The 25,578-nt window shown below is 54.4% G+C and overlaps 2 protein-coding genes and 1 long non-coding RNA gene across 7 annotated transcripts; 1 reads left to right on the forward strand and 2 right to left on the reverse strand.

The window, feature by feature from the left end:
• The first annotated feature begins 2,603 nt into the window (after nucleotides 1-2,603).
• SLC37A2 (solute carrier family 37 member 2) lies at nucleotides 2,604-10,921 on the forward strand. Of its 4 annotated transcripts, XM_035346295.1 has the most exons (20): nucleotides 2,604-2,755; nucleotides 4,113-4,194; nucleotides 4,299-4,386; nucleotides 4,729-4,807; nucleotides 4,940-5,075; nucleotides 5,316-5,392; nucleotides 5,469-5,635; nucleotides 6,020-6,057; nucleotides 6,357-6,509; nucleotides 6,590-6,680; nucleotides 6,768-6,830; nucleotides 7,300-7,385; nucleotides 8,219-8,267; nucleotides 8,602-8,675; nucleotides 8,999-9,077; nucleotides 9,193-9,290; nucleotides 9,410-9,474; nucleotides 9,693-9,741; nucleotides 10,232-10,264; nucleotides 10,709-10,921. In XM_035346295.1, the coding sequence occupies exons 1-18, from the start codon at nucleotides 2,697-2,699 to the stop codon at nucleotides 9,733-9,735; spliced, it is 1,527 nt and encodes a 508-aa protein (XP_035202186.1). In that variant the 5' UTR covers nucleotides 2,604-2,696; the 3' UTR covers nucleotides 9,736-9,741; nucleotides 10,232-10,264; nucleotides 10,709-10,921. The 4 variants fall into 4 exon arrangements, with proteins under 4 accessions (XP_035202186.1, XP_035202187.1, XP_035202189.1 ...); XM_035346296.1 differs by lacking the exon at nucleotides 10,232-10,264; XM_035346298.1 differs by lacking the exon at nucleotides 9,693-9,741.
• A 4,545-nt stretch (nucleotides 10,922-15,466) lies between these two features.
• Nucleotides 15,467-17,398, reverse strand: TMEM218 (transmembrane protein 218). Of its 2 annotated transcripts, XM_035346339.1 has the most exons (4): nucleotides 17,176-17,396; nucleotides 16,978-17,092; nucleotides 15,924-16,060; nucleotides 15,467-15,787 (listed from the first exon to the last, which is right to left on the reverse strand). In XM_035346339.1, exons 1-4 carry the CDS (start codon nucleotides 17,283-17,285, stop codon nucleotides 15,676-15,678), a joined length of 474 nt encoding a protein of 157 aa, XP_035202230.1. In that variant the 5' UTR covers nucleotides 17,286-17,396; the 3' UTR covers nucleotides 15,467-15,675. The 2 variants fall into 2 exon arrangements, with proteins under 2 accessions (XP_035202230.1, XP_035202229.1); XM_035346338.1 differs by lacking the exon at nucleotides 16,978-17,092 and having other exon boundaries at nucleotides 15,924-16,178; nucleotides 17,176-17,398.
• A 4,136-nt stretch (nucleotides 17,399-21,534) lies between these two features.
• LOC118178099 lies at nucleotides 21,535-22,162 on the reverse strand. The gene is made up of 2 exons (XR_004756067.1): nucleotides 21,859-22,162; nucleotides 21,535-21,783 (listed from the first exon to the last, which is right to left on the reverse strand). It is a non-coding gene; the product is annotated as an uncharacterized LOC118178099 (long non-coding RNA).
• Between the last annotated feature and the right edge of the window lie 3,416 nt (nucleotides 22,163-25,578).

Genomic DNA, 25,578 nt, shown 5'->3' on the forward strand with positions numbered 1-25,578 from the left:
CACTTGCAGAGTGTTTTGCCATGGGTGCTTGGCCCCAGCTCCTGGCAAAGGGTGCACATGCCTGCCGCCAAACCTTTGTCCGCCCTGATCGGTTCACAGAGGAGTGATCCTGGGCATGCGGCCAGCCTGTGCTGCAGGCACTAGCAGTGCTTGGGAAGCACTATGTGTGATCCAGCTGCTTTGAATGAAACCTTCCTGATCCTGGACTTCTTCCTTCCCACTCCCTTCTATAGATTTCCATATCAGGCACTCTGACCCCTGCCTCTCAGGTCACGGGGCAGAGTAAGGTATGTATTGCTCATTTGCTTTCTTCCTGGAGAGGACCTCTCTAATTGCCCCCACCCAGAGTAGCACCCCATCCACGCTCCTATGGCCTGTTTTCCTCTGGAAAGGACCTTTGCCCTGGGAAAAGTCTGCTTAAACTCTTGGTGAGCATAGTCAGTGCTTTTCTGGGTGCTGCTGTTCTTGGGATGCTGGGATGGATTTGCTTTGACGAGGAGTCTAGTCATGGGGATGCTGCTGTGTGGTACCAGCATCGCAGGCTGCTTCTGTAGCTTCACTGGGGTTCTGAGCACCCCAAAATCCAGAGCATCCCAAAGAGAAACCTCATGCCTGGGTGCTGTCAAAGGCACTGGTATTCCTGGCACCCTCTGCTTCATATTCTGCAGCCAGTGGGGAACATTCAGGTGCCAGGATGCAGGTGGGTGACCCCATCCATCTCCACACAGTGCAGAGGAGCCACCGCTGAGCCCAGCACTGCCAGACCTGCTGATGGCACTAAGTGTTTTTCTCCTTTTCTTTGAAATCCAATTCACAGCCCAATTCCCAGGCAAAACCTCCAGTATCTTCTGGTGAAAGCGATACTGTGAGCGCGATACTGTCCTGGACAGAGGTTGCACCATAACCCATCATTAATGCTTACTGCTTGCCACATGGGTGCTGGCTGATGGGATGCCAGGGTCATCGCAGCGTGGCCACTGCTGGGCACCCTCCTGCCACCTCTCCAATATTAACCCAGGCAGGAAGGGCAGGCGCCCGAGCGCGCAGCCCTGCTTCCACGCTCCCCTCCCCAGGATTTCTGCTTCCGAGCATAACCCTGCACTGGTCAGGCGTGCAACAAACCCACGACCCCAGACCATGGTCCGGAGGTGGCTCATCAGCTTGGGGCTAGTGCTATTTATTAACCATGATTTGCGTCATGGGGAAGATGCTAGAGACATATGGGCCACTGAGAGTGGTTTAATGGGGTGCCAGTGCCTGGAGGGGGTTTGCTCCCCTCGGCCACCGCTGGGCTGGGAACATCACCAGCCCCTTCCTCGTGCCCTGGGGATGGGGAGAGGAAAAGGGACCCCCATTTTCACTCCTCTGATGGGGTGCAGGGTCCCTGGCCAGGTACAGGCTGCACTGGGGCTGAACTCAAAGGGATTGAGGTTAAATAAAGCTATCAGTGCAGCATCCTCATGATCTGTCCCTTCTGTCACGCCAGCTGATGCTGAGTGGTTCCACCTGCACCCCCAATGCTGTCACTGGGACTCTGAGTGGGAGTCTGGAAATCCCTGCAAATAAATGCAAAGCCAGCTAAGGGCAGGGCTGTAGGGGCCAAAATCAGGCCAGGGAAAGCCTTGCCCCCACAGCCATTTGCAGCCATGTGCCTTCTGGGCAGGATGGAAAGGCAAGTGGAAAAGTTGAAACCAGCATTTTCTGCTGGAAAAATCGCATCCAGGGAAACTTTCCAGGTGCCTACCCACTGGGGAAAGAGTCTGGCCCTAAAACAGCTCCTTGGGGAGCCAGTGGGGCAGCTCATCTTAAAAGGCTGGGAGTGATTCAGCTTCTGAGGGGTCGGGGCTTGGCTCCAGCAGCTTTCCTTGTCCCATGATGCCCAACTCACTTCTCCCTCTTTGCAGCTGCTCCAGCTGCCTGTGGGGCTTGAAGCTGCTTTTTTTTTTTTTTTTTTTTTCTTTGTTGCCAGAAGTTGGGTGGGAGCAGCTGCTGCTTTTGGTATCACCTCCTGCAGCTCCTTGTCACAGGCATCGCACCCATCCTGGCTGCTGCTTCCAAGTTGAGGCCCCATTGAACATGGGAAAGGGATCTGTCCTTTCCCCTTTTTTTTTTTTTTTTCCTCTTCCATCCTTTTTATCCCATTTCATCCTTTTTTGTCCTTATTTCTCTTTCTTGACCCCCTTTTTTTAAAATCATTTTTTTCTTTCTTTTCTTGTCCTTTCTCTTTTTCCCTCTTTCATCCTTATTTTAGTCCTTTTTTCATTTTTCCTTCTAACCCTTGTCCTTTTTTTCTTTCTTGCCCTTTTGGCCTTTCTTCTTTCTCACCCTTCATCCTCTGTTTTTCTTTCTTGCCCTTTTGTTCTTTTTTCTTCCTCGTCCCTTTTTTTTTTTTTTTTTCCCCTTTTTTCCCCTCCTTTTTTCCTCCTCCCCCCCGCCCCACATCCTTTTTCTATTTCGAAGCCCTTCAGCCTCCCGGGGGCTGCCTCTCAGGCCACGCCAGGGCGGCCCGGGCCCTCGCCTCCCCTTCGGGATGCGCCCGCGGCTGCCGCAGGGCTCCAGGGGCGTCCGGGACAGACCCGGGGCGGGCAGGGCAGGCCCGGGGGGGCGGCGCCGGGGCGGTGCCGGGCGGGGAGCGGCGGCCCCGGGGGCCGTAAAGCCGCGGGCGCGGGGCCGGGGCAGCTCCGCCGCCGCTCGCCATGAGGGCAGCGCTCGCCCCCGGCGTCCGCCTGCTGCGCGCCCTGCCCCGGGACAGCCGGTGAGCGGGGGGGGGGGGGGGGGGGGGGGGGGGGCCGGGGCGCCTCGCGCCCCGCGCTGCCCGCGGCACGTGCCGGGAGGGGACCGGGGCCGTCGGCGCCTCGGAGCCGGGGGAGCTTGGACGGGGGCAGGGGGAGCCGCCCCCCGGGGAGCCGCCGCCTCCGGGATGCTGACTTCGTTCCCGGCGTGGACGCGCTCAGCCTTCGCAGCTGTCCCGCCGGTGCCGTGCCGCGCCGCCCGGCCGGTGCGGAGCCTGGCCCCGGTTTGATTTCGTGCCGGGAGCTGCCCTGAGCCCGGCTGCCCCTGCCGCGCTCAGCGCTGCCGAACCTCCCCCCGCCGCCCCCCGGCCTCGCTCAGCCGCGGGGTCGGGATATGCACGGACAGTTTCCCTTCCCTTTTTCTGCAGTCACCGGCAGCGCCTCGATTGGCCTTGCAGTGCTGCCGTGCGATTTTATTCTATTTATTAACAATATTATTACTAAGCGATTTATTTTTATTTTTGGGGGGTGGGAAACTGATTTCTCTGCGTTCCCAACTGCCCCTGGCCCCCCAGAGCAGCGCTGTGCCCTGGCCCCGCAGGGCCGCTGGATGCTTCTGATTCCTGCCGCCGGCGCTGGGAGGAAGAAGTGAAACTGCGAGGAGGAGCAGCACCCGCAACCCCCCCCCCCCCCCCCCAAAAAAAAAAAGCTTTTTGTTGGTTGTTTTTGTTTTTTCCTCGGGCTGAAGTGAGACATAACACTCCTTGGGCTGGGATCTCCCAGCCGAACCACTTGCTTCCATCGGCTTTGCTTGGCGCAGCATCCTCTGGAGACCCCCATCTCCGTGTTCACCTGCATGCTGGCGCACAAGCCCTGTGTTTCCCTGTTTTCGTACATTTAATTGGAGCAAACAGGAGGGATCAAAACATGCAGTTCCCCCTCGCCACACTTCCCCCTTCTTTTTTTCCATCTCAGCTTCAACAAACGCCGCCGGCAGCAATGTGAGTCAGCCGCTGCTTCCACCCGTGCCCCCGCGTGACACCGGCAGCACTGCCTCACCCCGCGGTGCTGGGGGGGGGCACCAGCCCCAACCCAGGCAGTCGCTGTCGGTTAGCAGTAATCCTGCTGTTATCTTTAATCCTGATGAAAATCCCGGGGACGGGCTCGGCCATGGGACCGGGTGCTGCTCTACCCTGGGAAATACCTGTTCTGGAGCTGAGCCAGTTCAGCTCACCCATCCTGCGTGAAAGCTCCCACCATCCTCGTGTGCTTCAGGGGGTGGGGTAGGATTGAGGGGTAACTGAGCCAAAAGGACCCTGCTTTTTTTTCCCCTGTCCCCATCCCACCAGCCCCGATCCCTCTGCTCGCTCTCTCCTGCAGCTACCGGGGGCTGACGCTGGTGCTGACCTTCCTCTGCTACACCAGCTATCACCTCTCCCGAAAACCCATCAGCATCGTCAAGGTGAGTGACGCAGCATACCCGCCCCCTCAAACCCAGCCATGGCGGGGGTCCTCAAGCATCCTGGGCTGATCTCACTCCATTTACTTTGTGTCCTCCCCCCGTAGAGCCAGCTGCATCCCAACTGCTCAGCGCTGGGCACGAACCCCCACAATGGCTCCAACAGCACCACGTGGTGCAGCTGGGCACCCTTTGGTAAGACTTGGCCTCCCTAATCCCCCAAATGCACCTACATCTCACTGTGCCCCCCCCCGTGCTGGCTCTGTCCCTGAAGCTGGGGGTTGTTTTGGTCATTACCACGTTGGGCTGGGCGGGCAGGGGGGCAGGTGCTCATTAAGCTGGTGGCAATCAAGTGGTGTGCTCATGCCCCGTGCCCTGGGCCAAAGGGCAGGAGCAGTGTAGTGGATGTCGAAATCAGGACTAGACTGGGACCATTCCCCTGCTCCCAGCCCCACTGTGAGACCCCCAGGGAGGAGGGTTTGGGGGTGAAGACAAGGATGGGGATGTGCCTGAGCCCTAACATCGTCTCTTTTCCAGACCAGGACAACTACAAGGAGCTTTTTGGTGCACTGGACAATGCCTTCTTGGTGGCCTACGCCATCGGGATGTTTATCAGGTACCCAGGGGTCAGCTCAGCTCCTCTGACTCAGCCCAGTGCCCACCAGTTTGCACCAGTCTGCTTGGAAAGTTGTTTCCCATCGGGATGGAGGTGTGCAAAGAAGAAACCAGCTCTTCCCTCTCTCCACAGTGGCATTTTCGGAGAGCGGCTGCCCCTACGGTACTACCTGTCAGGGGGAATGGTGCTGAGCGGGCTCTTCACGGCGCTCTTTGGCCTTGGCTATTTCTGGGACATCCACGTCCTGTGGTACTTCATCATCATGCAGGTGTGTCCCAGCCTTGTCCCACTTCAGGAGCGGGAAGCACCCAGGCATTTCCTCCCCGCTCAGCGTAGGCGCCGAAACTGCTGGCCCGGTTTGGTGAGCGCCAGGCACGCCTGGCCACCACTCCCAAATCTGCTCCGGGAAGGATGCAAACGCCCCCAGGACTGTCCCACTGCCTCCTTTGGCCATGGCACAGGGAGAAAAAAACACCCAAATGCGCGTTGTTTGCTCTCTCCCTGCCAGGTCTGCAATGGGCTAGTGCAGACGACCGGCTGGCCGTCCGTCGTGGCTTGTGTTGGGAACTGGTTTGGGAAGGGAAAGTGAGTGTTTGTCCCTGTCCCTGCCCTCGCCTGCACCCACTCAGTGCTGCTGACCCCGCCGCCTTGTCCCCACCAGGAGGGGTTTGATCATGGGCATCTGGAACTCACACACCTCTGTGGGCAACATCCTGGGCTCACTCATCGCAGGCGTCTGGGTCTCCTCCGAATGGGGCTTGTCCTTCATCGTGCCCGGCATCATCATCGCTGCTGTGGGCGTCACCTGCTTCTTCTTCCTCGTGGAGCGTGAGTGGTGGCAACGCATGGACACCCAGCACAGTGCCAAGATCAGTGGCACCGCAGTTTCTCTCTTTGTCTCCGCGGGTTTTGGTCACCCCAAATAGTGATTTCCCGTTGGTGACAAGCAGGGATATATCCTTGCTTCAGCACTAAAAGTGGAGCAAGCACCACAGGGATGCTCAGCATCCTTTGGGGTCAGAGCCTGGCTGCCTTGGTGCCATGCGCTCCTCATAGCCTGCCCAGCTCAGAAACATGTAGGCGGACCCCATTCTTTTTACCGGGCTGTTTTGCTGCCAGGGATGTGGGTGCCTGGGGGTGCAGCCCAGCGCAGGCAAGCAGCTGGTGCAGGGCTGCTCCAGCGCTCCCAAGGATTCCCTTTTCTTCTGGCAGATCCTGAGGATGTCGGCTGCAGCCCACCTCTGCATCACGTGAGTCAAATCACTTCCAGCCTGCCCTGTGCTGGACTGGGGTGGGGGGGTGGTGGTTTACAGCAAGCAGTGCCAGGGAAGTAGGCTCTTGCTGGCCACCAGCTCTGTCATCCAAGCTTGTAAACCCCTTGGTGTTATGTCGGAAATTTGAGCGACGTTTGACTGTCAGGGAGGATGCTCATTGTATTGGTGCAAGCATCCTATGGGCCAGTCCTTGGCCTGAGCCATTCACATCCCAGCAGCAAATCTTAAGGTTTCAGCCCCGTGCAGAGACCAGAGCTGCATCTGCTTGCTTTTAGGTGATGTCAGAAGAGAAGGACCCTGAAGGGGTGACCTCTGAGGACGGGCCACTGGGTGCCTCGGGCCACAGCAGCACTGAGCGCTCAGAGAGCCCCAAAGAGCCGTCTGAGGAGCCCGAAGCCATCAGCTTCCTTGGGGCACTCCGGATCCCTGTGAGTCCCTTCCTCCATACCCTGGTGGCAAAAAAAATGGGGAAAAAAAAAAGCTCTCCTGATGTCTTCTCTCCTCCCAGGGTGTGGTGGAGTTCTCCCTTTGCCTGCTGTTTGCCAAGCTGGTGAGCTACACCTTCCTCTACTGGCTGCCTCTCTACATCGTGAATGTTGGTGAGGTTTGGGAGGTGCTGTGGTGGAGCCAGGTGGAGGGAAGCCCTTCTCTGCACCCGGCCCCTCACCCGGCTCCTCTTCCTGCAGCGCATTTCGGCGCCAAGAAAGCCGGGGACCTGTCCACCCTCTTTGACGTCGGGGGCATTTTAGGTTTGTGGTGTGTCTGGGCAGAGGAGGGTTGGATGGGGACAGTCCTGCCTCACTATGAAGTCCCCCTCATAGGAGCACCACAGCGAGGTCTATTCCCTGCCCGTAGCACTCAGTGGGTACAAAACACCCCTGGCTTTAGTTTTGTCACCCCAAGTGACCATTACAACACCTTTCCCTGGGTCTCTCTTGCTTGGGCTTGCCTTTTCCTTAAATGAAAAATACATTTGGCAAGCATGGAGGAGAGCTGAGCTGAGTGCAGGGAAACCCCCGGCAGGGAGAAAGAGGCTGTTCATGGATAAAGCAAAGGTCTTCACTCTGATGCCCAGATATTTAATGCTGGGGGATCTCACTCAGAAGATGGGACAAAAGAACATCCTGACACAGCAAACATTTGATTTTGAGCTAACCCAGTGTGAAGCTTTCTGCTGTTTTGCCCTTGGGACTGATGCCAATGACTCCTTTTTCACAGGAGGGATCTTCGCTGGGCTCATCTCTGACTACAGTGGTGGCAGGGCCACCACGTGCTGCGCGATGCTGGTGGTGGCTGCTCCCATGGTTTGTGTCATGTCGGGGACAAAGCCTGGCCACGAGGGCCCCAGACAGCTCCTCTCCTCTGGACCCGTTGTGTCAGAGCCACTTTCCCCTTCCTGGCACTGGTCATGCATTTGGCTGGGACTGATCACTGATTCCTGGGGTGCACATACAGACCTGGGAGTTGTAGAGTCCTCAACAGCTGGAAAAACATCCTAAAGGGATCTTTTTCCTCCATCCTGCTATAACTGTGCTCTGTCTTAAAGCCTGGGCAATGCTGTGGCAAAGCCTTGGGGGCCCAGTGAGCCAGTCCAGCTTCCGTCGCTTTGCTTTGCACCCCAGAAGCCTGCAAACACAGCTCCCATGCTGAGAACCAGAGCACCTGCACAGAGCTCACTTGGCTTCGCCTCTGCAAAACGCAGCTCATCAGCTGTAACCGCAGCCCGGCTGGCTCAGGGCTGGGGGCCTGCTCCTTCCCACAGCCCCTCCAAAGCTGGCATGTGCCGAAACATGGCACAGCCATGGGACACGATAGCACCAGTGGGGCAGGTCAGCAGCTGGTGAGCCATGCCAGGCCATGAATTGCAACAGCCCCTCTGTCTAGTGTTCCATCTGGCAGGCAGGCAGTGGGACACGGAGCCAAGCCTGCATCCCTCCGCTCCCACCCCAGCTGATGCTTGCCCGTTCCCACCCAATGTGGCAGGGGGCTGGAAGCTTGGCACGAGGCACAGCCATGATTCAGGTGCCCGGTGGGCTCCTGCCTTCTCCATCCCATGCCCTGGGTGCTGCTGCAGTGAAAACACTCGGGAAAGTGGCTGGGATATTCAGGAGGGGCTTGTCCTGTGTCTGTCTTCCAGCTGTTCCTGTACAACCGCATTGGACAGACCGGCATCGGCACGTCCATAGGTAGGAAGCTCCTTGGTGCAGTGGCTCCCATCACTGACAGGCAATGGGGCAAGAAGCTGAGGACCCTCCTGGCTTTATTTCTCCCCTGGAGACGGGGTCTGGGGAAGGAGGTCTTGAATGGCTGTTTGCTACCATTTGGGGTACCACTTTGCTACTTCACTGGGGAAAACATGATAGGGCAAGCACCATGTCCACGCAGACGAGGGACCACTGGGGACAATTCACCCAGTGTCCTGGTGCTCCCTGCACGCAGACCAAGAGCATGCAAAGGCTCAACTTCACTCTGTGTGCTCTGGCTCCTGGCCTGACCCTGGCGCTGTCTTGTTCCTCACAGCGATGCTGATTGTCTGCGGTGCCCTGGTGAATGGCCCCTACGCTCTCATCACAACGGCGGTGTCAGCAGATTTGGTGAGAGTCACAGGATTTTTGCATTTTTAGCTGTGTTCCTCAATGCTTCCGACTCACAGCAAGGAAGAGCAGGGCTATCGTGCCATGAGATTTTTTTCCCATCATTTCCTCACCTCCTCTGCCACATGACTCCACTCCTGTCCCCTTGCACATCCGTCAAGCACAAACCCAGTGGAAATATTTGCTTGTAAATCATCTGGGAGTGCTGCAACCCTGCTCGTGCTAGGAGTCAGCATTCAGTCATCCCGTCCAATGCTGGAAATTGCCAGCATAAACGGCACTCGATCTGCTTTTCGTCCTTATCTGCTCCTCTCTCCCCACAGGGAACCCATGAGTCCCTCAAAGGAAATGCGAAAGCCCTGTCCACTGTCACAGCCATCATCGACGGCACGGGATCCGTGGGTCTGTGTGGCTGAGGGGTGCTAAGTGCCTGTTTCTCCGGGCGCTGTGAGGGGGTCCTGGTCCCCTCTTGCCCTTGTTGGGGGCATCCCCTAATATGCTTTGTGTCCCCTGGCAGGTGCTGCACTGGGCCCACTGCTGGCGGGGCTTATCTCCCCCACAGGCTGGAACAACGTCTTCTACATGCTGATTGCAGCTGACGTCCTGGCTTGCCTGGTAGGTCCTTCTGAGAAGGTGCTGCAGGGCTCCAGGTCAGCCCCGCAAACAGGACTTTTCCCAAGGAAAAGTCTTAAAATGCATCTGCCAGTGATGGCACCTCGCTTTTCCTCTTGCAGTTTCTTGCTCGTGTGGTGGTCAAAGAGGTACGCGGGTGGTGCGGCTACATGGCAAGGAAGAGAGGGTACGTATGGCAGAGCCTGGCATCTGCGCTTCTCCGGACAGACGTTTGCTACCCCTTGCTGTTGCTGCTGCACCTCCATGCGGGTGCCATGCCCCAAACAATTCCCAGGGCCATGTCCCATTCCTGTGGGGACAAAGACATTGTGGGGGCATCGTGGGGGAACTGCAGCTGGCCGTGTCTCACAAGGCGCTGAGCACACCCTACTTGTGTCGTTGTAGCTCTAGCGTGCAGCTAACAGAGTCAGTGCTGGATGGGAAGTAGCTCGGTGTGAGTATCGCCAGCCGCCCCCTGCTTAAGCCCCCAGAATTAAATGCAAATGTGAGCCTGATTTGTCCTGACATCTAGTTTGGCTTGGTGGGGTCACGAACAGCTGCTCTACTGATAGCTTTACAGCCAAGGAGGCAAAGGATCACACTGCAATGGCCAGGGAAGGGAGTGCGGGTGGGCATGCAGCAGGTCCCCATCTCCAGATGACTTGTGACACGTTAGCCCAGACGACTGATTAGCAAAACATTGATTAATGCACTTGAAATGACCAGTTGATAGGCCAGCATGCCCACTTATGCTAATGAGCTAGATTATGCAGATTCTGAGCCTGCTAATCAAATCTGTGGCCAAATCACTGTGGGGAGGGTGCACATAATCTCCAAATCAGCACTTGCCATCTCCAATTGCCACCAAAACCTGTTTGTGAGCATCAGTGAGGAAGGGGCCCAGGCCCTGCGAATGTTCGGTCCTTTATGTCTTGTGTTTGCAGGTGAAAGAGCAATAGGCTGGGCCATGTGCTACGGTAAGTGTGGCCCAAATCTCCTGCTCCAGCCTCTGGTGGAGGGCTGTCAGGCTGGTGCTGAGGCCAGTCAGGGTGAGGCCAGTCCCGGCCATGCTGGAGCCGTCCCTGCCTGCACCGCAGCCCTGCTGTTTCCTGCTGCAGGAGCAGTCAGCTCGGCTTGCAGCAACTCTGCAATGCCTTCTGGCCTTTGGGGAGCGCATTGCCTCCAGAGCAGCTTGCAGCTGTGCAAATGCTGGGTGTTTGTTGGGCCACTTGCACTTTGGCTGGAGGCAAAATGGTGGCTGGATGCCCTCCTTGTGCCTGCTTCTCCTGGTGGTGCAGATGGGGCAGGGGTTCCCCTGCAGAGCTGCTTCTCCTGATGCCATGGATGGTGGAGGATGCCCTGGTACCTGGAGAGCAAGGCCAGGCTGCACCACACTCAGCCACTTTGCTTCTCTCCCGCAGGTTCAAGCAGTTTTGATGTGCCCCCGCCAGCAGCCCTGTGCTGACAGAGGGAGGAGAGGCCGGGGCAGGCCGGCACCGCGCCACCGCCACCACCACGCTGGCCCTGGGCCTGTGCCACCGCCATTCTGCCTCAGAGGGAGGAGCCAGCCGGCCACTTTTCTGGGCCAACTATGCGCCATCGGCCATTTTATCAATAAAGACGTGCGAAGCTTGTGTTGCTGCTCCGTGCCCTTTCCACCCCATGGCAAGGCTTGGCCAGGTCTGCCTGGAGCCTGGGGTGGATCACATACCACCAGTCGGTATTTCAGTATGTTGGACCAGGAGGATGGCGCGCCAGCACCTAGAGCTCCGCCTCACTGACAGCGCCTCTTATTCTTCATAAAGGACATTCCTAGGGTATTTGCTGAGCTCAAATAAATTTTTTTTTTTTTTTTTTTTTTTTTTTTTGGTTTTGCTCCTTGTTGCTCAAACAATTCACAAAAACAACCACAAAACAAAACAAAACAAACAAACAAAAAATTTCTCAGTTCTGACATTTAGCGCAAAAAAAAGGGACCGGTAGCCAGGCATCAGGCTCCAAAGGGTGGATCCCCTCGTGCACCATGGCTGCTCTCCCTTGCTGCAGCGCAGGAGGCTGAGGGTCTTCGTTAGCCACCTCCTAATTAGAGGAGAAGTGCAACGGGCGCAGGCCTCTGGATGGAGGCAGGTCCAGGAGGCCTCATCAGTGCTGCCTAATTAGTGCAGGGGCCAGCTGTGCTGCCAGCTGTGTGCTCAGGGGGGCTCCACCTTTGGTGCACGAGGGGCGATGGCAACCAGCGACTGCCATGGGCTGATGTTTGCATGCAGCTGGCGGCTGAACTCTGGTCAACTTCACCTCCTCGGATCTCAACCCAAGGAGAAAACATCTGGCCCCGGTGTTCTTTTATTAAGTGCTGATTTCATCAGCAGAGGGGAACAAAATGGATAAAAGATGAAAAAAGACCTGTGGGCCAGTTGGACCGGCTCCCCGTAAATCCCCGGTGTGGGAAGTGGCAGCCGGACAGCCATGGCCATTGCTATGCACTGGGCCCCGGGCAGCCACACTCTCTGCTGGGGCTCTGAGTGTTCCCCCTCCAGCAGAGAAAAGGGGGAAGAAAAGTGTTGGGGCTCACAGAGAAAAGCGAAGATGCTGCCGAGCCGGGCTAAGAACAGTTGTTTCAGTACACACGGGACTACGCTTTTCCTTAACAGCCAGCCACATTGTGGAGGAGGACAAGGAGGCTCAAAATACAAGCTTTAAACAAGCAAAAATCCCACAAGCAATTCCACAAGCTCTGACATACACAGAGGGGGCTATTGCAAAAGCAAGTTTTTTTTTTTTTTTTTTTTTTTTTTTTTTCCCTGTCTTCCTATTTTTTTCCCACCTCCTGCCCTTTCTTGCAGCAGCCTGTAGTTTTTCTGGGACGAATTTAGGTTGGGCTGCGTCCCTCTCCAGCTGGGTTTGGAAAATCTGAGCAGCCTTGGCTGCTGCTCTGGCAGCGCTGCTGAGAGTGAGACGAGAGGGCAGACAGACTGATGCAGTTTTAAACAGCATTCGTAGAAAAAGGAGCCAAATGCCAAAAATAAAACAGATTTCAAAGACCAAGGGGCGGGTGGGAAGCCAGGGGCATCCCCTGGGTTTGTCCTGGCCAAAGCCAAGCTCAGCCTCGCAGCAAGGGCTGTGCAAGCCCGCTGCCATCCTGCAGCTGGGAGGAAATACTGTGCTGCATGTGAGCTCATTCAGAGCCTCCCTGCACCCCCCCTTCTGCTTTCCACCGGGAAAAAGCAGGATTTTATGGCACGAAGGCTCTCTGACAGCGACGTGCTTCAGGCACATGTGGGGAGCAGTCACCATGTGCCCTTCCACAGCTGTCCCAATCCCCATGCGCTTTCTGTCCGTGCCACCAGCGCCCCATGGCAATGCGGAGAGGTGTGCCAGGATGGGGCCACGCATGCTTCAGAGGGACACAGAGGGGCTGCAAAGGTGAGGAGGTGGCTTGGGCAAGGTCTGTAATTACCCATGCAAGGAGCAGCCAGCAGGCGCTGAAGGGCTTTTCAATTAGCAGCCAAAGACAAAGCGGGATTCAGCAGCAGGAAGCTGAAGTCAGCAAAGTCAAGGTGGAAATAAGAGGCCAGTTTTTACCAGTGAGGGTAATTAAATGCTGGCAGAGCGCAGCACGAGGCATGAGGAATTGCCATCACTCAAGGACCTTAAATCAAGAAGAGCAGATTCTCCAGCAGACACCTGTGCTCCCTTTGGCCCCACTCGCCGCCCAGCAAGGAGGGAGCAGCCACTCTGAGGATGCTCCTTGGCTCGCATGAGCCCATGGCAGCCAGCTGGGTACCAGGCTGTTTTCCCACCTGACCTGCAAGCAGCGTGGCTGCCCTCCTCTGTGCGCACAGAATCTCATGCAAACATCCCATTTGGCACAGAGGGAGGGCTTCTCTTGGTGGGATTTTGCATGATTCTCCTGGATGGGGCTGGCTCCTGGAACTCGGAGCACCCAGTGTAATCAGCCTGCAAGAGGAAAGCCCGGAGCATTTGCTTGTGGTCGTGGGAGAAAGCTGGGCTGGAGCAGGGCTTCTTGACTGTAACATCTTCCAGACTCCCAACATCTTCGCCAATGACTGAGAGATTAGGTTTTAAGTCAAAACCACCCTCCTGCTGCACTCTTAATTGCAAATAAATAAACAAATAAATAAATAAATGAGGGTGCTGGATAGAGGTGGCCGTGTTTTCAAGAAGTTATCCTCCAGGAGCTGGAGGTTTGGGTGGGGAACAGCAGCAAAAGACAGCATTTGGGGCTGCTTGGAAAGCAGCTTCAGTTCATACCAATTCCTTGACGCGGTCCTTCCTTTCCCAAAAATAAACAGGAACTGTCTGGAAAGCCCTTGCACGGGGGGGGGGGGGGGGGGGAGAACGGGACGGACGGACACACGACAACAGAATTGTGTTGCTGCGCCCAGAATAAATAAATATGCAGAGGGCGCCCATGCCGAGCTCACCCAGCCCAATCTCCCCTTCCAAAGGTGGCCAGGGGTGAGGATGGAGCTCAGAAAGCCTCATGGGGAGGCTCCCCCCAGGAGGTGAGAGGGCATAGGACTGTTTCTCCAGTTAGCACAATTTTTGGGGAAAGCACAGAAATGGCCTCCACAAGTCAGGGCCACCACATGCCTCCTGTGTGCAGCTTTCTGGTCCCCCTAAAATACCCCCCACAGGATGAGCCTTTCAACCAATTTTAGTTATAATGGATGATTGAGGCGGGGTGGAAAGCAAATATCTTGCCTTTATTTACGCCAAAACTCTAGGAAGCTTCACGCTTCTACTTTTAGGGTTGGTTTTTTTTTAGAGCTCCAGCTGCTTTTGCCACAGCTTCCCCCTTTGTCGGACTCAAAGCCTGGCAAGGAGCCACCATCTCCGGCCAGCACAGTTTGCCCCAAGGCTTTGCCAATCAGCCCCCTGCTCTCACACAAATGTGGGGAATAAAAGGCACAGCAGGCAGGGAGCTGGGGCAAGCTGTGAGGCTAACTTCGTGTTCACAAATGTTATTAAGGTGATGAATTAAATATGAATTTTGTTTCAGGTGTAACTTCAAAATCTCCAAGAGACTTGATGTGCTTGTGTTGCGTAACTGCTTGGCATGTTCCTTAACATGATAGCTTGAATACTTTCACATCATCCTCAGTATAAAAAGGGATTGAGTATTTACACAACTCAAAAAGTCAAAGCATAGAGCCCCTTCTCTCCTTTTTCGGGTGTAGGGGCACTTTCTGCAGGTGCAGTGTTGTCCCTGAGCTTGTTAGCTTCAGCTAATTAATCTTTTGTGTCCACGTAGCACTTTTTGACAGCAGGCAGGAGAGGGCTGCAACATGGTCAGTTCTTTTATTATTGTTGACCACCTTGAGTTCAAAACATAAAAAGGAAAAAAAAATCAAAATGTGGAACAAAACAAAACAAAACAGATGGGGAGCTACGTGTTTCTCACCTTCTGCCCATTGCAGCCCGAACATGGCACAGGGCTGTGTTTTGTGGCTTCAGCCCTGGGCTGGGAAACACGAGCCCTGAAGGCTCCTCGGCGCTGCTGCTGGACACAAAAAGTGGTTCCCCCCCTCCCGGCTACCAGCTTCAGCTACTAAACATGAGTGGGGTTTTTACGTTGCGGGATAGCAGAAGCTGGGAGCCGCCGGTTCCCACTGCAGGATGACAGCCAGGGCCCAGTGAAGATGCTGTTATCAGTACAGGCCCCCCAAAACAACAGGGGTTCTGGTGGGCTGGCAGGATTGCTAAGCATGGGCAGGCGAGACCTGGCTTTCCTCTGCATCCCTGTGCAATTTCAATTTGCCCCATTTGGCATTATTTTGCATGTTGTTCCCCTCCTGTTCCAAAGCCTCGGGTTTTTGGTCAACCAGGAAAACCTTGGCTTGAATTTCACTCAACAGCTGTCATCCCCTTGCACCTGCAGTTTCAGGGAGCAGGGATTACTCCTTGTTTCAACTCGCTGGCCAAATGAAGCCAGATCATTTGGCTCCTTCCTCGGGAAGCTGGAATGATGCAGGAATGGTGCTGACTGCAGGGACAGCCGAGGAGTACCCAGCCAAAGGGACCATCCCAAAATATCCACAACCACACACGGACAAGCTAAGTTTCCCCAAAACCTTGGGAAAGGGCACTCTTTGGAGACACTGACACCAAAAGGCTGCAAAATACAACATTCCTGTGAAATAAATAACAATTGAGCCAGGGGTTCTTCGGAAAGTTTTATTAGTCTTAACATTAAAAAAGGACAGTAACAAAACAACTTGTGGATATTGACTCACTAAATCCCCACCAGTCTCCTATTTTATTGCCATGAAAATTGGATTTCCTCTTCCATGCTACCAAAATAAAACAAAGCAAAGAACCCCAAATCCTAAGTTCTCTTGAAAAGTATTGAAAGGCCAACATGGAGTTAAAAATTATTCACCAAAACCACCCCAGGCCTCATAAACCCATTGTTCAGGCAGAAACTGGCTGGATCTCTGAGTTCAGTTCTCTTTACCTTCCGCATTTCCCCGTTTAGGCTGAAAGCAGAGGGAAATTGAGAAGACCACAGCTGGCTGCCACCCAGACCTGCTATCCTACCCTGGAAGGGTTTCTCGCACCATTTCTGCTCTCCAGTGCCACCACCCGATGCGGCATCTTTGCCGGTGGCCTCACCTCCAGCTGCTGCGCAGAGGCTTGGCGTACACCGGCTCTGCGAGGTGGTGAAGCAGCAGAAGGAACATGCACCCGAGGAAGACCAGGGCCATCACAGCCAGGAGGATGAGGCGGCTGATGAAGAAGGTGTCCACGATCTGTGGGGAGCGGAAAAGCCACGCGTTACGGTCCCAGTCCACCTGTGGGCCCGCGCAGTGGCCTGGAAAAAGAGGTTTGCAGCAGAAGGCCGGCAACTCAGCCCCACATGGAGCTCTCCTTCTGAAAACGGGGAGGGGAAAAAAAGAGGTTAAGAAAGGAAGGTGTGAGGCAGGGTGAGACGTAACGAGAAGGCTGGTCACGACATCGGCCTCCCAGCTCCTCAGGATGCCCCCGTGCTTTGTGTCACCCCCCCCCCCGGCCCCATTTTACACGGCCTGGCCTGGAGCTGCCGCGGGAAGTCTCCTGCGAGCGACGCGGTGTTTTCCTGCAGCACGTTTCACTCTTTAATTAGCCAATTAGCAGGGTTTCGGTGCAGAGAACCCAGGTGGTGTATTATCGATGGTCAGGACAGACCCCAGAGACCCCAAACCAACTTTCCACTCCCACCAGCCTGGCGGGCAGGCACGGCTGCACCTTCCCTGTCCCAGCCCGTCCGTGAGCTGGTCCCGCACACGACAGAGGATTCGTGGCACGGATTTAGAGAGAAAATTCTGCCTCAATTTCCGTGCGCGGCCCAGGCCATCGGTCAGCAGGGCCGGAGCCTCGCAGGGGCCGTGTGTCGGGCAAGGCATAACCCTGAAACTCTCCCTTTTTCCCCCAAACCAGCCTTCACACGAGCTCTGGGCGCGTGCCACGACAACCGGCAGCGCCCGCAGGCCCGGCGGGGATGGCTCTTCGGGGCTGCTGCTGCCGGAATCCGGCAAAAAGGGGGAAAAGAGGCGAAAAGGGAGGGGAGAAGACGGGGGAACGGGAGAAAAAGGGGGAAAAGGGGGAAAATGGGGCGAGGAGCGGCCGCCGGGCCCTGGGGCAGTGCTGGGGCGGGTCCCCCGGGCCGGTCCCGCAGCCCCCGCCTCACCTCGGTGCCGGGGGGCGGCCCCGCGCCTTCCTCCTCCTCCTCCTCCTCCCGCGGGTACAGCAGCAGCGCGGCGCTGAGCAACGCGGCGCCCAGCGGCACCGGCAGCGCGGCCAGCCTGCGGGGAGAGGCGGCGACGGGCCTCAGCAGGGGCTCCCCTGCGGAGCCGCCCCCCAGCTCCCGCCCCCCGCCCCTCCTCACCTGGCGGCACCGGGAGCGCGGGCGAGCGCCAGGCAGAGCAGCAGCGCCAGCGCCCAGATCGCCGCCAGCAGCAGCGCGCCGGGCCCCGCGCCCAGCACTGGCCCCGCCATGCTGCCCCGCTGCCGCTTCTGCCTAGCAACCGCCCGCCGCTCGGCCAATCGGCAGCGCCCGCCGCTCTGCCGACGCTTCCGATTGGCTGCGGGAGGGGGCGGGGCGGAGCGCGGCCGGGGTTTTCCCGCGCGGCCGGGGCCGGGCTGCAGCCGGGTGCCTGTAGCCGTGCCCCGGCGGCTGTCGTGGGGCTCCGGTCTCGCCCGGCCCCGTTCGCCCCGTGGGGCTGCTCGCTGGGCTGAGCGCAGAGCTCGGGTTTACAGCCCAAGGAGGACTCGTTGCTGTCCTGCAATGAGATTTTTTTTCCCCAGCGTTTACTCGTTAGGGCTTAGCGTCACTCACTGCTCGCATCAGAGTTGGGCTGCCCCGAAAACCAAGCAGGAGAAGGGGGAAAAGCGATGCCGAATGTGAATTGTGGGTTAAAAAAGACGCAAAAGTAGCAGGATCAAGGAGTTCTCTGGGTGACACTTGCTATCTGTGGTTGTTTTTACGTGGGGATGGGTTTTTGCTTTACCTCCAAACCCTTGCACCAGGCAGGATGCACCAACCAGGGGAAATCCTGGCACACCGGGCACTGCTGACGTATAGGACTGATCGATTCCTGGCCCAACATACTTCATATCAGTAATCAAGGTAACATGAAGCATTTACTCATTAGGCTCTCCAGTGATGCAGCACTTGCAGTAAATAAGGAGGTCAGCTGGAGTCGGACAAAGGATGCTTACAGTCCAGCAAAGCCTGATGTAGAGGGGAACAAGTAATTCTTTATTACTGTTATTATTGGGTTAATAGTATATAATTGAATTATTATATAAATGTAATTATTAAGAATTTGGAAACGTGCAATAGCTCATTCAAAGACTGGGGAAGGCGGCTTCGTCACCACAGGTGGATTTTCTTGAAGGAAACGTGGGGTCGTGGCGCTTCGGCAAAGGCACGAAACGGTCCTGTGGGCAGACGCTGGGTTGTCTCAAATGGAGCTTTGCAGAGAAATGCAAATTTCCAGCACTCAGGCTAATTAAACACCAGTCTGGGAGGATGCAGACGTCACCTTTCTTCAGAGACTACAAGGCAGGATCAGCTGGATCAAAGCTAATTTGGAAAACACACAAAAATCATTTGCTGGGATATAGGGCAGGTTTGAATCAAGTGGGTCTCTTCTGGGGGTGATAACTGCAAATCCGTGATACTGATGGGCTGCAGAGTGAGCAGCATCCTATATAGCACTCGGGGATGCCTGTCAAAGGTTTTTCACCCCCAAAACTTTGTCCAAGTTAGTGTGAAATAAGAAATATATGAAAACCTCTTCCCATGTAGGCCAACGTGGTTTTACACTGCTTTTTGCCCCAGAACATGATTTTTTTTTTGGTGGGAATATCCCACCCCACTTTGTCCCTGGCGTGATGGAGCCTCCATCTCCAGAGGAGCAAAATGCTGTCATCCAACCCAAATTACCAGTACCTGGGTGAGACTTAACAGCCTGTGAAATACAAGAGGTCGGACAAGGCGATCGAATGGTTTCCTCCAGCCTCGATGCCATGGAGCGAGCAGAGCTAAAGGAATTGATTTAAAACTCCTTGCACTGTCATAAAACTTGCAGTTTTACAGCTCCAGCCCCACAATTTGGGCTGGGTTATCAAATATTAGAGTTGTGAGAAACAAGCATTGATGCAAGTAAGGAAATATCCTGTTCCTGATTTAAAGACTGGTGAATTGCTAAATATTTTTATTAGCAGCAAATTTGCGGCTTGCTGGAACTAATTTCACGCCCGGTAGATATGGAGCTTAAGCTGGGGATGGCGTTAAATTACTCTCTGGTGAAGGCGTTTAAGTCCTTGGATGGGGATGCTGCTGGATGGGAGTGGGTGCCAGCGCCCCTTTGGGTGGCTCCGCCTGGGCTGTGGGTGGTGGCTGGGGATCACCGGCGTGATGGGGAGCACGTCTGTGCCGTGAAATGCAAAACCCCATCTGCATGAACCTGATGGAGGCTGCCCCAAGCCAGGATGTGCCACAGAGAGAGTGGGGTCTGATGCTTCAGGCTGGGAAGATGCTTTATGTATTTTAGGGGTGAATTTGGCGTATTCAGGAGCTGACGTGTGATGCTGCAAGTGATGGCAGCCGCTGGTTCTCCAATGCCTCTGGAGGCAGAGGGGCAGAGAGGTCATTGCTGGTGGAAGGACTGATGGCGAGGATGCTCACCCGTAGTCCAGCTTATCGCAGTGTGAACGGGGAGTCGGACTGGTTCAGGAGATGGACAAGGGGTGTGCCGGAGGGTGTCGGTCGCAGCAGGAGCTGAGCACAACTTGGGACAGGTGCAGGGGAGGTGGGGAGGATGCTGCTGGTGGCACCGGGGAGCCGGGAGCACCATGGAGGCGGTGGGGATCTGGTTACGTCTATAAATACCCCAGGGCAGTGAACAAGAGCTATTTAAATCCCTGCCCCATGCTCCCCTTGCATTTATCCGACTTCGTGGACAACACGTCTCAGCCAAGGGATGAGCTGCCCTTTTCCAAAGAGAATCACTAATGAAAGAAAGTTAAAATAATATAGGAGAGTTCGTAATGGCTCCGGTGGGGATACAGCTCTCTCTCGCAGGAACCCATTTCGTATTATCTTTCTCCTGCTCATGGCGGAAATCAATTTTAATAGCAGTGACAGGAAATGAGGATGTAAGACTTCAAATAGAACAAATCCTGCAATGCTCAGAAATAATAAAATGGGATATGAAGTCACTTTTTAAATAAAAATCTGATCCCATCTATAGAAAATGTGTCTAAAAGCCCCAAAATGTCCTGGTTTATGGGACAGAAAGTGGTTCCTGCAGTTGGGTTGCATGCGTACCCAACTGGGACCCAGAAGGTGGATGGAGGAGGACGGGGTGTCCTGTCATCTCCCACCATGGCCTGAAAAGTCCCAGGAGGGAGGAATTTGGCCACCTTGCGCCTTTGTTAACTATTTATGCTTGATTCAAATTGAACTCCGTGCAGCCAGTTGCTTTTCAAGCACACATCCATACAAAAACCAGCTTCCTGATACTTTGTGCACTGAAGTTAAAGCAGCTGTAGGATCCTTTCCCTAAAAAGCCCTGAGCAAGGAATTTGTCTCTGGGCACACTTAGATGTCATCTCTCCCACAGTGGGTGATAATTTCCCCTGAAATTAACCAAAATCTGAACTTGGACCCAAACCTCTTTCTGGAATCCCTTTTTTTCCAGTTAAACCTCAGCCAGGGCACTGTCCAAGGATGAAGGGGGGAGAAGAGAAAGCCTCAGTCAGTCAGCATTCAGACATCAACATGGGATGAGCTGCCTCGGCAGTGGCCCCGCAAACCTGGGGCTCTTCTCTGGCTGCAGAAGCAGGTGTTTTGGGGCCCTACAGTTGCCACCGATTTGTTTTTTTAATTGTTATTGATTTTTGTTAATTATTGTTGATTTAATCATCAGTCTCTGGTATTCTCTTTCTGTAGTACCCTAGTGGTATTCTTTTAATCCAGGGCTATTTTGTTTTTGGAGGTTTTCCTCCACAAGAAAGGAAGAGCTAAAACTCTAGGGAGCCTTACAAACCAGAATGAGCTTCCTCAGACACGGCATTCCCCACAGCACTAAAGCACATCATCAGATGTTTGCGTTGCTGATTCCCACCATGCAAAGAGCAGAAATGTGGTCCCTCCTTCCATCCTTGCTCCCAGACCCCCTTGCCTTTGCCGGGCTGTTCCCACGAGTGTGAGACCGTGGAACCATCAACACCTGAAACTCCCTGCGTTTAACTTGAAGTGGCTCATCATCATTAGTTCTTTTAGTATTCCTCATAACAGCATTAGTCATGGGCCACTCATTAGACTTCAATGCACCTGTAATATGTTAATCCATAGTAATTCAATCTCAATTTGGCATTAGGTGATGTCTGCTTGTTGGGGTCCATTTGCAACACCGTGCTTTCCACCTGGTTTGTCAGTCTGCGGCCAGGCAGTTTGGCTGTACCTTCTATCTCCCAAAATTAAATCCTGGCTTTTCACAGCCCTCGGGTTCAAAGCAGTGACACGGTGCTTGGCCAGCTCATAGCCATGTCCCACCACGCATAGGCAACCCAAGGATGGAGGTCACCCACCTCTTGGGGACAGCAGGCATTTCTCCTCCCCTCCTACCTGCGTTTGTATTGCTGATGGATGGCAAAACAACCGTCAAGAAAAAGTAAATAAATCCATTTTGCCACATTGTGACTCCTTTCAAAAACACATACTGGCTTCTCCATGTTCTCCAAGCGCATCATTTTATTTCAGCCCGGGGGTTTCCCACTTGGACCCAGAGGAAACACGTGGTGCTTTGGTTTTCTCGGGTCCTTCTGTGAGTCTCTGGAATAACTCCAGCAGCCAGGGTATGCACCATTTAGGTGGTATTTAGCATACTTTCACGTAACCCATGCAAAAAATTAGAAGGTGGCTCATTAAGTGGCCACTCGTTATTCCGGTGCGAAGGTGCATGGCCACAGGGGGCTGGGGGGGCTGTAAAAAAGCAGGTTCCAATCCCTGCAAACTTTTGTGAATATAATTTCAGGAGAGATCAAAAATGATACTAACCTAAGGATGTAAAGCTACTCAAAATTCAAAGTTTATAGTCCATCTGTCTCTTTGCTTCAGGGAGCCTGTATTAAATTTATTGCTAAATAAAACAAATAAGCCTAGCAAAAGTCAGCACTGAAATCTGCATACTCAGATGAGAATTAACAGAAGTCTCTTGCTATGATGGCTGCTTCTCAATTTGCATCTTTAAGGAGTTGTGACCAGTGAGTCTCTCGCGCCGCACCGCATCGCTGCCCCTGTGCAGGGGGACGCGGGTGGCGGTGAGCTCCCGCCATGGACTGAACTCAGGCGAGGCGGGGACGGACCCTGAAACACTGCCAAAAAAACCCTCAGGCTGAGCTAAAATCTGCCAGGCTGCGGCAATGCAAAGCTGGCTGTAGCGTTGCGTGGAGGGGAACCACGGCCAGGCAGCCAGGAGACCCCGAAGGAGCAGCGAGACTTTATTACGGCTTGAAATTAAACATTAAAAAGGAGCAAGTTGGCAGTGGGGATTTTCTAATAAAAATTATCTTGCTTGCCATTTATCCAGCATTTTCATCCAGGAGGACCCCAAAGTGCTTTCCCAGCTCGACGAGACATCATTAAACCCCGGCTGGCTGGTGCAGGAGCAGGCACGGCGGCTGTTTGAAGACATTCCTCTTCCTCGTGCCTAGGGGTTATTGATAAAGCTCTTCCTTCTATCCCCTGTGCACTTATCTATTAGTAGCTGTCAGGTCGGAGCAGCCGTATGTTCCGTTAGGAGGCTATTTAAAATGCACCACGGCTTCTTGTGGTTTGTTTTTCTGCAGCAAACAATGCTGCTGCATTGGTGCTGTAAATCTTTTTGGTTTACTCTCCCCATATTCCCAGGAAAATCATGTACGGAGATAAAGATAACGTAGTTAAGATGAGTGCTTATTCGGCGGGGAGCTTAAGTACAGCAAACGGAGGGAGATCAGTCTTCACCAAAACCCTCCGTGAGCTAAGGTCCAAAAACAGGTGAAAGCTGGGGAATCCCTTCATTTCAACCTGGATGGTGCTGGACAAGGATCGGTTCTGTCCGTGTTCCTGGCAGCACGTTGGTTTTAAGGCTGCACCAGACAGCAATGATTTTTTTCCCCCCTTTTCACTAAACACGTAACTGGAGAGAGTTTGGAAAGGTGTGGGAAAGTGTGTGTGTCCTGACCGCCTGCAGCTCAGAAACCCAGCACAAACCCGGGGAGCTGGGAGGTGGGCTGCACATGGGCAGGGAGCTGGGAGCAGCACCTGCTGTGCAGTGAGGGCTGCGCTTTCCATCGTGCTCCCTTCAGAGCATCCTTTTTCTTATGAATGGGTTTTGGAGCATCCTTTATCTCGCAAGCAGCTTGGCTTGCCCCTCTGCAATTGCAAGCAAGCTTCCAATTCGGGGATGCTCTCGTGTCTCTTTACCCCCCTGCCACACATTACCTGGGCTCATCATCAAAACTCGTGTTGTTTTTAACATCTATTGTTTAATAATTTACCCTGCTTTTCTCTTATATATATTTCAGAAGGTTTCAGCAGAGAGCCGTACGCATTCATTTCCCATAGCATCCTGTCACAGTTTTCTTTGAGAAATTCAACACCAGCCCTAATGTAATCTTGGAGAGAGAATTGAATTATTTATGGCGGAGTAGTCAAATGACTGAGAGTAAAATGCTATACTTGGTGTAATTTGTTTTCTCCTGAAGCCAGTTATGTAAAAATGTAAATATTACAAGTTATCTATGTCACTGCTCTTGCCAAATGTTTAATATTTTAGTAAACTTGCTCCAAGTACTCTTGCCACTTTGCAGAAGGAACTTGGTGTGCTCTTGAATAAGTGCTGATTAGTTTGCTCTAATTGCATATTTACAACTTCAAGTGCACAAAACACAGCCTCGGTGCGGGTGCATGGCACAACCTCCCCACTTAGGGTGTCAAAAGAGGGTTTAATTTCAGGGAGGTTTCCACTCCCTGGTGTGGGATGTGGGAATAAGGCATTTGATCAAGGGTTTTGTGTTTCAGGGGGTTTGGGCTCCTTTTCCAGTAGCAGCAGCATCAGCCTGTAGCAGAGAAGGTGCCTCTGGGTGTATTTGATAAAAAGCTGATGGAAATTTGGGTGGAGGAGAAAAGAGCTGGGCTGAGAGCTGGCGAGATGCTGAGCAGCAGGGAGAAGCGGGGTGGTACCCAGCTTGACATCCCAGCAGGGATGCTGCTGCATATCCCTGTTCTCACCAGGCATATCTGTGGGTCCCAGTGACAACAAGATCAGGGGTGACCTGGTATAGCAGAGAGGTGCTTTCTTAGGAAAAAAAAAAAAAAAAAGTTTGAGCACAGGCGCCATTTAATTTACGAGCAAAAAACACGGCAAGACCCAGTGGCTGGAGGTTGAAGCTAAGCCAATTCAAATGGGAAATCAGGCGGGGTTTTTAGCAGGGATGATAATTAACCTCTGGCAAAACTCTCCGGGGAAGATGTGGCTTTTGCATTTGCAGAGGAGAAATCCAGGCCTGGCCACGTTCCTGGAGGATGCTGTAGCTCAGCAAAATAAAACCAAACTCTCTGCACCCCCGTGGGATGCTCGTGGTGAGTTGCTGATGGCATCAGAAGAAACGTGTCAGGAGCAGCAAATAACCCTGAAATATTGGGCAGTCGGTGAAGGGGCTTAAAAGATGCACAGAGGGAAACTGCTGGGGAGGAGGGGGCTCTGGAGGACCACAGGGGTGGGAGGATGGGCATGATACCGAAAATGCAGGATGGCTTTAATTGCCTTTCCTACGCATCCATTTTGTGCCTGCTTTTCATCTCCGTTTGGCAAAATAAGACATGAGTCTGGTGATCCTGCAGCCCTTTGATACCTAATGAGTGCTTTATGTCCTCCCCTGCGCATCTATCCCACTCAAATCAGAGTCTCCAAAGACCGAAATATTTCTTGCCTGGCCCTGAATCTGGCTGAAACAAGTGAGGACTGAAGACAGCTTTATGGCTCCTCGTCCTGGATGGCTCTCGTGGAATAGCAATGAGGGTGGGAAGAGCATCCAGCTCTGATTTACACAGCATGCGGAGGTCTCCGTTGTATTCCAGGCCCAGAACAGCAAGAACTGGTTATAAATCATTGCCCCAGCACTTGCACAGCCTTACCGACGGTGAGCGGGTAGAGGGGGATGCTCCAGGTGGAGTGCGCTAGGGTGGCATTCGTCACAGCAACACACAGCAGTTCGGGAAGAAATCGTGACGGCTGATGTCCCTTGGGTGTGAGGCAGGGTGCAGGACACGTATCCAGCCCTTCGCTGACCCTTCTGCTAGCTTTGGGTTCCCTGCAGCTGGTCTGGAGGCAGGTGCCCCCATATCGTGCCGGGCTCTCCCTGGGGGAGCTGTGACAGGCAGCGCCTGGCTCCTGCCTCCTGCGGTCCTTCGAGGCCCCGCGGCGCTCCGCTGCCGTCTTCGGAGTACTTTGGGGCCGTTCCGGGCCATTGCCACGAGCCTAGAGCCAACCACCGACCATTGCTTGCTTTGGGGAAAAAAACACTGCTTTTGTTTCACAGCTGGACAGTGGGGCTGCGGGACCTCGCCTGGGGAGGCCGCGGGTGTGCGGGGCTGCTGGAAGCCCAGCACCCCCGGCAGGGGCTGCGGGCGTTCGTCCCCCCCAGGGGCGGCACGGGGTGGGCGATGGGCGCCGATCGGGACGGTGCCCCCCGGCGGGGCGGGGCACGGAGCCGCTCAGCCGCTGCCTGCCCC

The sequence above is a fragment of the Oxyura jamaicensis genome, chromosome 24 (assembly GCF_011077185.1).
Source record: "Oxyura jamaicensis isolate SHBP4307 breed ruddy duck chromosome 24, BPBGC_Ojam_1.0, whole genome shotgun sequence".
Classification (NCBI taxonomy): Eukaryota; Metazoa; Chordata; class Aves; order Anseriformes; family Anatidae; genus Oxyura; species Oxyura jamaicensis.